Below are 16,483 nucleotides of genomic sequence, written 5' to 3'. Positions count from 1 at the left end.
TGGACAAATGGGATCCTTGGTAAGGAAGCTGGCAGGGCTGGGCACCAGTGGGAATTCATTTATGTCCTAGTGGGGCATACCCTCAGGGCCCTACCAGATGGAGTCCAGTCCTCTGCAGTGAAAGGGCAGGGAGGGGCAGAATCCTTCTTCGGGGTGGGGTGTGGCAGGCCACCCTAACCTGCGCTACCAGCTGTGCCCTAGGCTGGTCCCATGCTGCAGGAGCACTCTTGGTTAGGATTTGGCTTGCACCACAGGTTGCCTGTAAGATTCCTCCATGCTAATTCTGAGTTGGTGGAAAGCTGTCTTTGGTACTGGATAGCCTCTGGCACAGACAAGAGGGAGTCTCTGGACCCTCAGAGAAGAGGGCCAGCCCCAGGTGGACTTCTGTTTAATGGCATCTCTGCCATTGCCAATCTCTCTCACTGATGATTGCCATAGGTACAGACAAGAGGAGAGGACATCAGGCTAGGGAGCTTAACAAGCACAGAAGCTCTGGGCCCTGGGCTGGGGTGTGGGAGCCCAACCAGGGGGCATTGCAATGTGAATAGAAAGAGACAAGCAAATAAGAAAGACCAGCAAGGTCAAAACAAGACAGGCCTTGGTGGCTCCCACCTGTAATCCCAACACTTTGTGAGGCTGAGGTGGGTGGATCACAAGGTCAGGAGTTCAAGACCAGCCTGGCCAATATGGTGAAACCCTGTTTCTACTAAAAACACAAAAATTAGTCTGGCGTGGTGGCACACGCCTGTAATCCCAGCTACTGAGGAGGCTGAGGCAGGAGAAACGCTTGAACCTGTAAGGCAGAGGTTGCAGTGAACCAAGATCATGCCACTGCACTGCAGCCTAGGTGACAGAGCAAGACTCCATCTCAAACACACAAACAAATGCGCACGCGCGTGCACACACACACACACACACACACACACACACATAAGACAGGCCTAAGCTTCCCCAAGGCAGACCCAGGGGATTTGGATGTCAGCCCTAGCTCAAAAGTGAGGGTCAGACAGCAACAGGAGTACAGCCTGTGCCACTCAAAACCCCTTAAAGTTCCTCATAATCACCAGGGATGATGGGGAGGACACAGACCTAGAGGCATTGAGTTAACTGGTCTGGGCTGGAGACTGGACGCTGGATCTTTCAAAAATTCCCTAAGTGGTTCTATTGTAGGAAAGGGGTCCCTATTCAGACCCCAAGAGAGGGTTTTGGATTTTGTGCAAGAAAGAATTCAGGGCAAGTTTACAGTGCAAAGCAAAAGCAAGTTTATTAAGAAAGAAGAATAATATTTAGGAGGCTGAGGCAGGGGGATCAGAAGGTCAGGAGTTCAAGACCAGTCTGGCCAACATAGTGAAACTCAGTTTCTACTAAACATACAAAAAAATTAGCCAGGTATGGTGGTGTGTGCCTGTCATCCCAGCTACTCGGGGGGCGCTGAGGTAGGAGAATCCTGTGAACCCGGGAGGCGGAGGTTGCAGTGAGCTGAGATTGCACATTTGCACTCCAGCCTGGGTGACAGTGCAAGACTCCATCTCAGAAAAAAAAAAAAAAGAAAGTAGAGGAATAAAAGAATGGCTACTCCATAGACAGAGCAGCCCCAGGGCCCATTTTTAGGGTCATTTCTTGATGATATGCTAAACAAGAGGTGGGTTATTCATGCCTCCCTTTTTCAGACCATCTAGGGCAACTTCCTGATATTGCCATGGCATTTATTAACTGTCATGGCGCTGGTGGAAGTGTAGCAGTGAGGATGACCAGAGGTCACTTCTTGTGGCCATCTTGGTTTTGGTGGGACCTGGCCAGCTTCTTTACTGCAAGCTATTTTATCAGCACGGTCTTTATGACCTGTATCTTGTGCCGACCTCCTACCTCATCTTATGACTTAGAATGCCTTAACCGTCTGGGAATGCAGCCTATTAGGTCTTAGTCTCATTTTACCCAGCCCCTATTTAAGATGGAGCTGCTCTGGTTTACATGCCTGACAGTTCTAATGTAATTTGCTTCCAAAGGGTGAAAATCACTGGCCTACACAGCGGTTCTTAAAATATTTTTGGGGGAGAGGGAGGCAGAAAAGATACACAGGAAGCTTGTTCAGTTGCACATGTCTGCCCTCTCTATCAATACTTAGTTAGGGGCTGATACCTGTATTTATTTTTATTTCTATTTTTATTTTGCCACATACCTGGTTTGCTTGTGAATGCCCATAGCTTTGATTTTTTTTTTAGACAGAGTTTCACCATGTTGGTCAGGCTGGTCTTGAACTCCCAACTTCAGGTGATCTGCCCGCCTTGGCCTCCAAAGTACTTGGATAACAGGTGTGAGCCACCACACCCAACCGCCCATAGCTTTAAAAACCTGATTCTGATGATTTTCACCTGGCCCTAGAGAGACATTGGTGGGTGGAGCTCAAGAGCCTGTAAGAACATTCTTTACTCTGCAATACTTAGATACGTATGAAAGAGACTAAGTGCAACATCTACTTAAGCAGAATAATAATATGAGACCCCTCAACCAGACTAAATTTCTGGTCCTTCATGAACACAGTTGGTGTCACTGGCTCTCCCTCCTCACTCCCTCTCCCCGTGCTCCCCCACGAAGATAACCTCCTTTCTGGAATGGGGTCTGTATTGTTAGCGAGCAGGTGGTCCTGGAACCTTCTGGAAACCCTGGTTCTGGGCCTGGGGAGGGCAAGGCCTACAGGTGGTAGGGTGTGGGGGTTGTGGTGCCTGGGACAGGGAGGAGGGTCAAGTGACCAGGCTGTGAGCAGGGGAGCCAGGCAGAGCCTGCCACAGCTTCTTTCAGAGGCGGGGGCCAGCGAGGCGTGGGCTGAAGAAGTGCTGGAGAGAAATCCCTGGAGACCAAGTACAATGGAGGCCCAGATGTTCTCAGAAAGGCCAGGCTTTCAATTGTTTTGTTTTTCTGGTCCTGGCTGCTGCTGCTGCCAAATCAACAAGCAGGGGAGTGGAGGGGGGTTTGTGTGCAGGGTTCAGGGCACTGTGATCTGTCTGACAAGAACAAAAAGATGCAACTTGATCTCTCCTTCTTTCTTGGCTAATCGCTCGGGTGAGATTTTCCTTGGGATTACTGTTCTATTATAAACCCAGATGCTTAAAGTGAATCAACCTTTCTTAGAGCATACTAAATAGGTCAGCGTGTCCATCATGGTGCCCAGCCTCTGCACGGGTGCCACAGGCGGTGTGGATAATTAAATCCACCCATCTCCATCAGCATTTCAGTAGGAGAGCATTTTCTCTCCCCAGGAGATTTTCAGGAACAAGAGAAAGTGGGAAGTCACACCATTTGGCTGCAGGAGCCACAACGTAAAGGAGAAATCCTGGTGTGGAGTGGAGGGGTCAGGGGCAGGAATTTCAGGACCCTGGCCAGGATCTACTAATGGAGTCCAGGTAGAATGAGGCCACCACAACAGAGGCTTCATGTGAGGGCTGGGGCACAGGGACAATTACAAATGTGCTTAGGGCATGGATATAACAAAGCGTTAGTTTAAGTGACACCAGCTGCCAAGGTGGCTTGGAGTTAGGTCTCTTAAATTCCCTGCAACTAGGGTCTGACATGGACTGGGGCTCCTGAGGCAGCCTAAACCTGCAGAAATGGGAGATCTGGGGCCTTTAATCACACAGGAGCCTTTAGATGTTTTCTGGAGGCAGCTGCTCATGTGGGTGAGAAGCAGAAAAGATCAAGAGTTGCCCACACCTTGCATCAAGACAGGTGTACAGAGTTCTTCGTCAGCTGTAAAGAGCTGATGGCTCTCAGGAAAAAAGCAGTCACTCTTGTCTAATGAGGCCCCAGCAGATGACAATGTGAAAAATGAGACAAAGGAGGCCAGTCTGCCCTCTGTGAGGCTAGTAGACAGCATAGTGACAGTGTGGTACCTGACCCTGCCCTAAAGGACTCCCCAGAACAGGGACAGTAACTAGGAAGGTGCATTTTTAGTGCAAGGCCTGAGCATACCACAGAATGGACCCCAGCATGGACTGGTGATGTCAGTGTTAAAAACTGTGGCCTCTCTTACGCTACTGCTGGGAGCAAAAATTATTACAACCAGCCTGGAAAACTATTTGGCATTACCTATTAAAGCTGAACATACGTGTACCCTATGGACCCTGCAATTCCATTCCTAGGAGTATGTGCCCAACAAAATGTAATCAGGCATGTTTGCTGAAGACATGTACAAGAACATGTTCACAGTGACAATGTTTGTAATAGCCTCAAACAAGCAATGACCCAAATGCCCACTGACAGATAGTTGCTATGTGGTATATTATGCAATGGAATAGTATTAAGCAATGAAAGTGAATGAATTTATGAATTTTTGAGCAAAAGAAGCCAATGCAAAGGTACATACTGCTTCATTTCATCTACATAGACAGACAAAACCAAGCTGTGATAAATATACCAAAACCATTGACTTACATACTTTAAGTACGTGAATTGTATGACATGTGAATTATATCTCAATGAAGCTGTTATTTTAAAAAGCTCATTAGAAATCAGGATAGTGGTTATCCCTGGTGGGGACCTGTGACTGGAGGAGCTTCTGGATGCTGGTAAAATTTGGTGTCTTGACTTGGGAGCTTGTTACAAGTGTATTCAACTGTGGCAATTCTGTGTACTTAAAATTTCTGCACTTCTCTGTATACATGCTATACTTCAGTGAAAATGACAACAATAACCACAGGCCTGGCCCCCCGGCCCGGTGCATGAGGATGGTGAGCTGGATATGTCACTCACTTCAGAAAGGTCCCAACTGTCACCAGGCAACCTGCAAGAGGACCCCGAGTTTATGAGGATAGGGCTCCCCATTTCATAATCAAAACATCATTTGCAGGGTCTGGGGAAATTCTCAGAAGCAGGGAGGGTCTGCCTACCACCTCTCTTCCCTGGGCTTGGCTAGAGTGAGCAGGTGTAGCCCTGATGCCAGAGGGTTAGGCCAGGGAGCATCCTTGCCTCAGCACAGCTGGGCAATGGCTACTGTGACTCCACATAGCCCAGCCTTCCCAGGGTCTGATCTGCAGCCCCTAGATTGGGAAGGGGGCATGTCCTCAAGGAGAACTTAAGGGCCATCTGCCTGAGGTGTGGCTGGCCCCCAAGCTGTGTCCCTAGGCCTGGGCTCTGCCTGCGCACTTACAGGACAGCTACTCTAGTTCCAGGTCAGTCTAGACTCTGGGAAAGCAGAGGAAAATGGCCAGGCCTTGTCCTCAAGGAGCCCACAGATTGATGTCCAGGGAGAGGCCAGCATGAGATAGAAAATCACCAGGAAGAGGGATGACTGCAATGACAGAGGTTTCTGGAGCACATAGGAAGGGTAAAAAAGCCCAGTCATGGCTCTTTTTGCAGAATGTAGTCTACTCCTAGTTTTTCTTCCGAATTTTTGTTTTGTCACTTAGGAACTTACAGTAGCTCAGGTCCAGCTCAGTAACTGTTAAATATTGTCCAGGGTAACTCACTCTGAAAAGAGAACCCACCACCAGCAATTTTCCAGTTGTTTTTTTAAAATAACAAACAAGCTAGGAGAGGTAATAGAAGCTGTCTCATCATCTAGAAGAAGATGTCTTTCAGTCTTTGGGGATTTAACTCAGTTTATCATACATAAAAAAGTCCATCAGACCAACCCACTCCCCGACACAATAACAACCACCAGCTTATTCTCTTCTTTCTCTAGCTTTGTATTACATGACATAATGACATAAAAATATAAAAATAAAATTGGTTCTCAGCCTGGGTACTTGGGTAAATGATATGATTAGCAAAACAGGCCTATATGCCTTATTTTCTGTCATTATGGAAATCTGTGACAAGCTGGAAATCCCTACTCTAGTTGCCATAGTGGCCCCCAACACACCCTTCTTCTGCCAGCAATACCCTGGGAGCACCTTGTTCACATGAGTCTAGTCTGAAGCAGCCCCAGAAGCAGAATGAAAAAGCCAAAGAGGAAGCCACCTTTGGCAAACAGGAGCATTACCTTGGTCCCATGGTAGAAGTCATCCACGCATGTGGCATTCATGAAGGTCTGGTGGAAGTGGGTGCTAGTGTCAATGCCACCAGGGATCACCAGTTTTCCTGTGGCATCAATCACCTTGGCCCCGCCAGGGATCATGAGCTCGCGGCCCACCTGCTGGATGATGCCATTCTCAATGTAGACGTCAGCCTCATGGGTGCAGTCATCATTTACCACCTTGCCTCCCTTGATGAGGATCCTCACGCTGGCTGAGTTGGCAAGCATGTTCCTACAAGAAGGGGAGCATGGTCAAGGTCAAAGTCTTTTCTCACTGTTTCCAGGGCCCCATCCCTCCTATCAGAGCCCAAACTCCACAGTCAGGGTAAGTAAGCAGAGAAGAGGACATTCCCCCTACAGCCAGCAGGAGTCACAAGCCTCCCACTGGCTTCCCAGAGGGACTTATTAGGAATTAGGACACAGTGGCAGTAAGGGAGAAGCTGGAGCCTACAGAAACATCATTTTTTACTTTCCCAAAAGGCTGTGAGTTCCAAAGCATTTTTATATCTACTATCTCATTTTATCCTCAAAACAACCAAGGAGTCACATTTTACAGAAGAGAAAGCTAAAATTGCTAAGGAATTTACGGCTATCAAGTAGCCAAGTCAAACCCACATGTCTTATACAACCAACGTCTCCCTTACACATGGTATCCTGAAAACACCAGCACCTCCGGGGGTGTGTCTCAGAGCTGAACTCACCAAACCTCACAGCTGTTTAATTCATGACATTCCTCAGATGGATTCTACTTCCTTCACATTTCTATGTTGGCTTCAAGAAGTCCACAACCAACACTTAGTTCCACAGCTAGTTGCACATTAAGCTCACCTGGGTAGCTTTTGACAACTACCTATGCCCAAGCCCCACTGCCAGAGATTCAGATTTATTTGGGCCAGATTGTGTCCCCAGCATCAACAGTTTTTAAAAGCTGGAGAACTCTTCCAGACATTTAAAGAAGAATTAATACCGATCTCATTCAGAAAACGGAAGAGAAGGAAACCCTTCCAAATTCATCTTATGAAGCCAATATTGGCCTGATACCAAAAACTAAAGACACTACAAAAAGAAAACTACAGAGCAATATCTCTCATTAACATAGATATTAAAAAATTTTAACAAAATATTTGCAAATAGAATTCAGCAACACATAAAAACAATTAGACACCACATAAATGGGGTTTATTTAAAAAATGCAAGGCTGGTTCAATATTTGAAAAATAATCAATGTAATCCACCATCTTAATAAGCTAAGGAAGAAAAATCACAAAATCTTATCAACTAATGTAGAAAAAGCATTTGACAAAATTCAACATCCATTCATGATAAAAACTCTCAGAAAAGGTAGCCTCCACAACTTGATAAAGAACATCTACAAAAAACCTACAGCTAACATTGGATTTAATGGCGAATGGCTAAATACTTTCCCTTACAATTCAGAACGAGGCAAGGATGTCTACTTTTGCCACTGCTAGTCAACATAGGTTATTCTAGCCAGCACTATAAGGAAACAAAATGAAAAAAATGGCATATAGATTGAAAAGGAAAAAACAAAACTGTCCCTAGTTGCAGATGACATGATGATCCACATAAAAAAAATCCCAAGGAATCCACCAAAAAAAAATCTCCTAGAACAAAATAAATCAGTTTAGCAAGGTCACAAGTTAAAAGATCGATATACAAAAGGCTACTTTTTTCTATACACTAGCAGTGAGCACATGGACACTCAGAAAAAGTGAAATAGACATAAATCTTAAGAAAACATGTATAGGCACAGACGACAAAAGCAAAGATAGACAAATGGGATTGCATCAAACTAAAAAGTTTCTATACAACAAGGGAAACAATCAACAGTAAAGAGAAAACTACAGAATGAGAGAAAATATTTGTTAACTATACATCTGTCAAGAGGTTAATATCCAAAATAAATAATTGAAAGACCCCAACAGCAAGAAAACAACTCAATTTAAAAATGGGCAAAAAAATCTGAATAGACATTTCTCAGAAGACATACAAATGGCCAATAGATTTATCAAAAAATGTTCAATATCACTAATCATCAGAGAAGTACAAGTCAAAACCACAATGAGATCATCACCTCACACCTGTCAGAATGACTATTTTCAAAAAAATGAAAGATAGCAAGTGTTGGCAAGGATGTGGAGAAAAGGGAACCCTTGTATACTGTTGGTGGAAATGTAAATTAGTACATTATGGAAATCAGTACAGAGATTCCTTAAAAACTTAAAAATAGAACTACCATATGATCCAGCAATCCCACTACTGGGTATATATCCAAGGGAAATGAAATCAGTATGTCAAAGAGATATCTGCATTTCCTTGTTTACTGCAGTCTTATTCACAATAGCCAATATATGGAATCAACCTAAGTGTCCATCAAAGGATGAATGGATAAAAACAATGTATATATACAGAATAGAATACTGCTCAGCCATAAAAAAGGGGGACGCCCTGTTGTGTGTAACAACTTGGATAAATCTGGAGAACATTAAGTTAAGTAAAATAAGCCAGGCACAGAAAGACAAATACCACATGCTCTCACTCCTAGGTGGAATAAAAAAAAGTTGATCCATAGAAGTAGAGAACAGAATGACGGTTGCCAGCGCCTGGAGTGATTGGGGTAGAAGGGAGTTGGGGAAATGTTGGTCAAAGGACACAAAATTTCAGTTAGATAAGTTCAAGAGATCTTTTGTACAACATGGTGACTATAGTTAATAATAACATTGTATTCTTGAAAAATGCTTTGACAGTGGATATCAGGTGTTCTAACCTCTCATTATATGAGGTAATGCATATGTTAATTAACTGGAGTTAGTCATTCCACAATGCATATGTGCTTCAAAGCATCATCTTGTACACAACAAATACATACAACTTTATCTGTCAATATAAAAAAAGAAAAAAACACATATAGAACTTGTTTGCTGAAAACTACAAAATGCCAATGAAAGAAATCAAAGACAATCTAAGTAAGTGTAGAAACATATCATGTTCATGGATTGGAAGACTCAACATAGTCTCAATTCTCCCCAAATTGACATACATGTTCAATGCAATTCCTGTTAAAATCCCAGCAAAAAACTATTCTATATTATTTTCAAAATGTATGTGGATTGGCAAAGGAACAAGAAGAGCTAAAGCAACCTTCACAAAGAATAAAGTCAGAGGAATCAGTCTACTTGATTCCAAGACTTACTACATAGCTATAGTAATCAAGACTGCATGATCTTGACAGCTATGGTCAACTGATTTTTGACAAAGATGCAAAAGCAATTCAATGAAGAGAAGACAGTCTTTTCAATAAATAATGTTGGATATCCACAGGCCAAAAACCCAGCCTCAATTTAAACCTAAAATCATACGTAAAAATTAACTCAAAATGGATAATGCATCAAGTAGCTGCATTTGACACCACTGACTACTCCTGCCTCTGCAGAGCTCCCTTCCCTTAGCATTTTAAATGTGGCCATGCAGTGAAGTGGGGCAAGGACCACAGAAGATCTTGACCTCTGCTTTGGAAATCAGTGAGTCTTTCATGAATTCTTATTGAAGACAAGTTTGTGGAAACTGCATATATGGCCATCAAGATCTCTGTGAGTAAAGAAAGCCTAGAAATGGCCCAAGGAGGATGGCTGAGGGAAAGTATCAATTTTAGAACTAATATTTTTCAGGAAATGAAGAAGGAGCCAAGAGAGAGATTAAAATTATAAGAGATTAAGGGACTATTTAAGATGTGAGCTCCCGAAGGAGGTAGCATAGAATAATGGTGACCATCATTAACAGAAGGCCTCAACAAACAAGGCCCTCACTTGTCAATTTACATGGCTTGCTTGATTAGATCCCTACAACAGTCCTGTGGGGAAGGTATTATAATGGCCACCTAACAAAAGAGGAAAGAGATACAGAGACGTTAAGATCAAAGGCTTGTAGGAGGAGGAGATGGGCAGGTGCAGAAGAGAAAGGCATACAAGTGAGTTTGCATTCTCTCTGCTCTGCAAAGCTGGGAGCTAAGAGCTCATGGGAGCGGTACAGAGTGAGTGGATTTGAGGAGAGTGTGGATGTGGGGAAGGCACTGCAGGGACCCGAGAAGTGAAATGGGACGCACATAGGAAATGGGGCCAGTGCTGAGGGCAGTTTAGATAGCCGTAGTCATGGTGAGTTGCTTAAAATTACATCTAGGGGCTCACTTTGGTTAATATCCAAAATAAATAAGAAATTATCTATAATAAGGATTTATGTTTATAACATAAATTATATAATTATAATTGCATAAAATTGTTATATTTATAATAAGGATTTATAATAATAATGATATGCAACTCTCTTGACCCTTAGGTATCTGAACAGAAAATATTTACATTTAGGCTTAGAAAATATAGGACAAACTCTGACCAGCAGTATGCCATTGCAGTATGTCCCTGAGGTCAAATAAAGCCCACTTTTATATGCAGTAAATTTCTCATTCTTCAGGGCCTGATTGTCCCCTCTTTTGAAAAGTTTTCTCTGACTCTCTTTGTGCCTTCTCTAGATCCATTGCCTTCATGGCACTAGATTCTCTCTCCACCTGTGGAGTAGGGTCCTCAAAGGTAGTCCTATCAGTTATCTTTTTCTCTGCCCACTCCTCATCCTCAGCATCCAGTACAGAATACTTAAAACTGGTGAATAAATGCAATAGCTCCATCTACGTGTTGCACTCTAACACAATCAAAATGGTTTAAAGCAATGAGTAGCAGATCAATTCCATACTTGTTTTCAGGGATATTTGGCAACTCTAGGATAAAGCTCAATTTTCCTAACACAGCTAATTACAGTGAATAGAACAAAGGAAGCAACATATTTTCTCATCCCCATCATTTAACTTTGTCTTGCCACCAGAAGGCTGTGTCCAGGATGAAAAGGCCTTGGGGAGCTATTAAAGGAGATTGTAGGCACACATGTCAGATATTTGGAGATCATAGCTGTTATCCTGGATAACAGTTGGTTTATTTTTTGCCAAGTTGGCCAGGCTCGAGTGCATGGAATCTCAACAACAAACAAGAAAGCTTATACGGAGCCTCAACCGCCAGGTTCTCCTGATGTAAGGCAAGCATGGCCCTTGGGGGCTACTGCCTGAGGGAGTGCTGGGAAACAAGGCAGGTGGCTGGGAGTGACAATTGTGCTCCAGGAACATCTGCTCCCTGCAGGGTATCATTCTGACCTCTGGGGAGAAGACGCCCTGCTCCCCTAGAGTGGAAGGTGCCAGGGCAGAGAGGCAGTGGGGAGGAGTTAGGCTGGAGAGACTAGGGAAGAAGAGACAGCCACAGCCACAAGCCTATTGTCTGGAGCTGGGGTGAAGCTGAACATATTTCAAGGAATCTTTTGTCCTAAAATCTAAAAACTGGAGTTTTAATTTCATATGCAATAATAAGAAAATGGGCTTGGTTCTTGGGTGGTGGACAGAAAAAGGAAGCCCAGAAGTCTGAGAGATGCCATCTCTCCCCCCGCCTCCTTATTATAAAGCCAAGCCCAAGTGTGACTAGGAAAGGAGAGATCCAGGTTCTCAGTTTGCTTTAAAAGAGGAAAATGGGCCAGGTGCAGTGGCTCACACCTGTAATTCCAGCACTTTGGGAGGTTGAAGTAGGAGGATTGCTTGAGTCTAGGAGATCAAGACTAGTCTGGGCTACATGGTGAAACCCTGTTTCTACACAAAATGCAAAAATTAGCCAGTTGTGGTGGCATGTGCCTGTAGTCCCAGCTACTGGTGGGGAGAAGGGAGGGTGGTGAAAGGATCGCTTGAGCCCAGGAGGTCGAGACTGCAGTGAGCAGAGATTACACCACTGCACTCTAGCCTGGGAGACACAGCGAGACTCTGTCAAAAAAAAAAAAAAAAAAAAAAAAAAGAAGAAGAAGAGAGAAATGATGGTGAGAGTAGAGGTTGCTGAAAGAAGACACAAATCCAGTCCTCTGTGCAAATATATAATCCTCACCTTAATTTTTTTTTTTTAGAGAAGGGGTCTTACTTTATTGCCCAGACTGAACTTGAACTCCTGGGCTCAAGCGATCCTCTAGCTTCAGCCTCTTGGGTAACTAAGACTACAGGTGCATGCCACCATGTCTGGCTTAATCTTCACCTTTTAAAGCAGCTTTAAGGTAAGAGGAAAAATAGGAATACTTATGCTGGAAAAATTGCTGCATAATTATTATGTCAACGTTGCAAATGACAAGATGGGTTTGCTTACATGTTTGTAGCACATGCCTGGAGGTTGGATAACCTGAAAGAGCAGTGTGATAATAGTTTTCGAGCAGTGTGATAACAGATTACTGAGAATTTTTGTCTGAGCTTTGATGCTAGAATCAAAAGCCAAGGACATCGTCTTCAACACAATAAGAGTTCTCAGTAAATAAACACCCTGTGCCTGGCACTTTACATGCATTCACACAGCAACCCCCACAAAGTGGGAACAAGGCAGGAAGTATTAGCCCCACTTTAAGAGGAATAAACAGAGGTTTTGAAAATAACAAGCAGCCCATTAAACATCACATAACTCCAATGGGAGGGATGGGCTTCAGATTTAGGTCTACCTGACTTAAGGGAAAGTCTGTTAGAATTAACTCTGGGTAGATTTCCAGGTCAGTTTTATGTCCTTCGTAAGTTTCTGGATTTTTCAAATTTTATATAATAAATTGTAGGAGGAACATATAATCTGAAAATATGTGTTCAAAAGGCTTTTTTTTAGGTCAGGCTTGGTGACTCACACCTGTAATCCCAGCACTTCGGGAGGCTGAGGCTGGCAGATCACTTGAGGTCAGAAGTTTGAGACCAGTTGAGCCAACATGGGGAAACTCTGTCTCTACTAAAATTACAAAAATTAGCCGGGTATGGTAGCGCATGCCTATAGTCCCAGCTACTCAGGAAACTGAGGCAGGAGAATTGCTGGAACCTGGGAGGTTGCAGTGAGCCGAGATCACAACACTGCACTCCAGCCTGGGCAACAGACTCCATCTCAAAACAAAAACAAACGGCAACAACAATAAAAAGTTGTTTTTTGTTTTGTTTTTAACTAAAAAGAAGCCAGAAGGAATCCAACACGACCCTTCATTCAGATCCAGCTGGCTCAGTTCCTCCCTCTGCCATTCTTTTTGAAAGGAGATGAGTGAGGGAGGAATAGATGGGGCTTTGGGCTGCCACCACCTCTCAGCCAATTTTTTTTCCACTTCCCAGTTAAAAGTCTTTGGAGGTTAACAAGGCTCTGAAGAGGCTTGGCTCCCTTGCAGAATACTGGGGAGCCCTGGAACCTCTCTGGCCCAGGAATCCCATTCATGCAGGCCTGAGCTGGTTCTGGAAATCCAGGCTAGGTTGTTCTCCTACTGTTTAGGAAATTCATTCTCAGAACTTACAGGACCCTATTAATAAAGTTAACTAATAATTACTGGTCACCTACTATATACTGGGCCCTTCACTAGGCCCATTGTGTATGTCATCTGATTTAATCCTTACAATGCCCAGAGATAGGTACCATCATTGTCCCCATTTTTACCAAGAGGAAGCTGAGGCTTAGAAAAGTTAAAGGAATGTCCTCAAGGTCCCACAACTAGTTTGTAACAGAGATTGGAAGCCAGACAGTTTGTCTCTAAAGTTGTTATGGACTAGACATATGTGTCCCCTCTAATTCATATGCTGAAGCCTTAACCCCAACGTGGCTGTGTTTGGAGATGGGGCCTCTTAGAAAGTTTTAAAGGTCAAATGAGGTCATAAGGGCAGGGCCCTGATCTGCTAGGATTAGTGTCCTTGTTAGAGAAGATGCCAGAGAGCTTGCTTTCTCTCTCCAGGCACAGGAACAGAAGAAAGGCCATGTGAGGACACAGTGAGAAGGCAGCTATTGACCAGCTAGGAGGAGAGACCTCACCACAACCTGACCCTGCTGCACCCTGATCCTGGACTTCCAGCCTTCAGAACTGTGAGAAAATAAATTTCTGTAGTTTAAACCATCTAGTATGTGGTATTTCATTATGACAGCCTGAGCAGATTAATAGCCGGAGTCATACAGAAGGTGGGGTGAGCTGGACCCCAGATCTGAAGCTGCTCAGTGGAGACACTGCAGTGTGAGTGATGGCCCAGCCTTCAGGCCCAACTGTGCAGAATTCCAGCTTTCCACATGGGCTGCTGTCAGAGCAGCCTGCAGGGCTTCAGCCCCGGGGTTCCCAAGGTCTTGGGACCTCTAGATCTGCACTGGTTTGTTTGGATAATATCACAGCACAGTTGTCTAACACGCTCCCTGCCCAGGGTGCTTTTGGAGAATATCTTTTTTAAATTTAAAAATTTTAGAACATTTGTGTGCACTAAAATGTTCTATAACTTCAATCCTTTCCACTGGAGACAACTCTGAAAAAGACACAGGCCCTGCTCTTAAGAAACTCAGTCTAGGGAGCAAGAGGGATGCAAGTAACTGCTTTAATAAGTGACTAAAGCAGGTGTCCCCAAACTACGGCCCACGGGCCGCATGCGGCCCCCTGAGGCCATTTATCCGGCGCCCCACCGCACTTCAGGAAGGGGCACCTCTTTCATTGGTGGTCAGTGACAGGAGCACAGTATGTGGCGGCCCTCCAACGGTCTGAGGGACAGTGAACTGGCCCCCTGTGTAAAAAGTTTGGGGATGCCTGGACTAAATAAAGTGTAAAGGGGACACTTCTTGCCTAAAGACATAAAAGTGAACTTGACAGATACTAATCTAAACTGGGTATCTTTCCCCATATTACAGAGACCAGAGCTGGAATGGGTAAGACTAGCTGCATGGTGATGGTAGGAAGCCTATTGAAACAGTATCCCCCACCTACATTCCTATCTTTCCAAGTAGCCTAAGTCCCCAAGATGATAACCCCTTCCAATCCTGCCTCGCTGTGGATCGTGGACACTCATCATGCTGCTTACCTTCCCCAGTAACCTCATTAGCATCTTATTCTTACAGCTTTCCTTTCTAGTCTTTGCTGAACTCAACAAAGGGAGGACGTTGCTGGCCTCTCTCTGCAGCACAGGCTGTCTGTGTGTACATGTGTATGAACACAGTAAGTCAATCAGAGGGTGGGTGAGTGGGGTGGATACTCTGGACCTCACAGGAATGTCCCCCAGAAGAGAAGAGATTTGAGGGCAATTGTTGTGATGCAGGCTTTTTTTTCCCTACACTATGCAGGCTCTTAAACACCATAAAGGGACTCTTCTTCCCTCTGCTCCAATTGCAGCAAATCCAGGTAACATTCTTGCCAGAGGTTGTGGTCAGAAAGAAGTATAAGCTCTACAGAAGGTCAGCATTAGTTTTGCCAATTGTTGATGCTTCAAATCACTCAGTTTATTCCGAAACACAATAACTGTGTAGACAGAGCCAATATCTGGCCCTCTGGCCCACTACATGCAATGAATGGAATGTTTGTGTCCCATTCATACGTTGAAGCCTAATCCCCGATGTGACAGTATTAGGAAGTGGGGCCTTTGGGAAGCCTTCATGAGCCCTCATGAGATTAGTGTCCTTAGAAGAAGAGAAAGGAGAGAGATAGCTCTCTCTCTGACATGTGAGGGCAGAGCAAGAAGGCATCCATCTGTAAGCCAGGAAGAAAGCCCTCAACAGGAACTTTCAGCTTCAACTTGATCTTGGACTTCCGAGCTTTCAAAACTCTGAGGAATAAATTTCTGTTGTTTAAGCCACCCACTCTATGGTAGTTTTGTTAAAGCAGCTCAAACTAAGACATCACATAGACAGAAATGAGCAGCAATATAAGTAACAACTGGGCCTTAAAAGAAATATCACCTCCTTTAAAGACTTCTGGCTATATGCCACATGGCCATATGTTTCGCCAAAAACTCCGATCATCCAGTTATTTTATCTATGCAAACAAAATAATTCAAAAACACATGTCTGTCATCCCAGGCAGAATGGGAAAAATTCCAGACAGTTAAATGCCATTAGAAGGAATAAATTGTGGGTGAGTATGGTGGCTCACACCTGTAAGCCCAGCACTTTGGAAAGCCGAGGCGGGTGGATCACCTGAGGTCAGGAGTTGGAGACTAGCCTGGCCAACATAGAGAAACCCCATCTCTACAAAAAATACAAAAACTAGCTGGGCATGGTGGCACACACCTGTAATCCTAGCTACTCAGGAGGCTGAGGCAGAAGAATCACTTTAACCCGGGAGGTGGAGATTGCAGTGGGCTGAGATCATGCCACTGCACTCCAGCCTAGGCAACAGAGTAAGACTCCATTTCAAAAAAGAAAGAAAATAAATAAATAAATAAATAAATAAATAAGAAGTACGGAGTCCTAGAGCTGCACAGACTATTAAGTTTACTTCCAATTTTTGCTCCAGTCCCTGGACTTTATCAACAGTGACCGTGAACTGAAAGGAACCAGCCCAGGACTAACGGGAACGTGTCACACTGCAAGTATAGGGGTCTTAGGATTTTTACAATTTACTCAGGGAAGTAAT

General features: G+C 44.1%; 1 protein-coding gene across 1 annotated transcript in view; it reads right to left on the bottom strand.

Annotated features, from left to right (window-relative positions):
• DPYSL5 (dihydropyrimidinase like 5) overlaps nt 1-16,483 on the bottom strand; it is a 98,565-nt gene that overhangs the window by 45,057 nt on the left and 37,025 nt on the right. The window contains exon 2 of the mRNA XM_010352341.3: nt 5,978-6,242. Within this exon, the coding sequence (XP_010350643.1) occupies nt 5,978-6,238 (261 nt within the window). The 5' untranslated portion in view covers nt 6,239-6,242. The remainder of the gene's footprint in view (nt 1-5,977; nt 6,243-16,483) is intronic.

The sequence above is a fragment of the Saimiri boliviensis genome, chromosome 1 (genome assembly GCF_048565385.1).
Source record: "Saimiri boliviensis isolate mSaiBol1 chromosome 1, mSaiBol1.pri, whole genome shotgun sequence".
Taxonomy (NCBI): domain Eukaryota; kingdom Metazoa; phylum Chordata; class Mammalia; order Primates; family Cebidae; genus Saimiri; species Saimiri boliviensis.
This window is presented reverse-complemented; position numbering and strand designations above follow the sequence as displayed.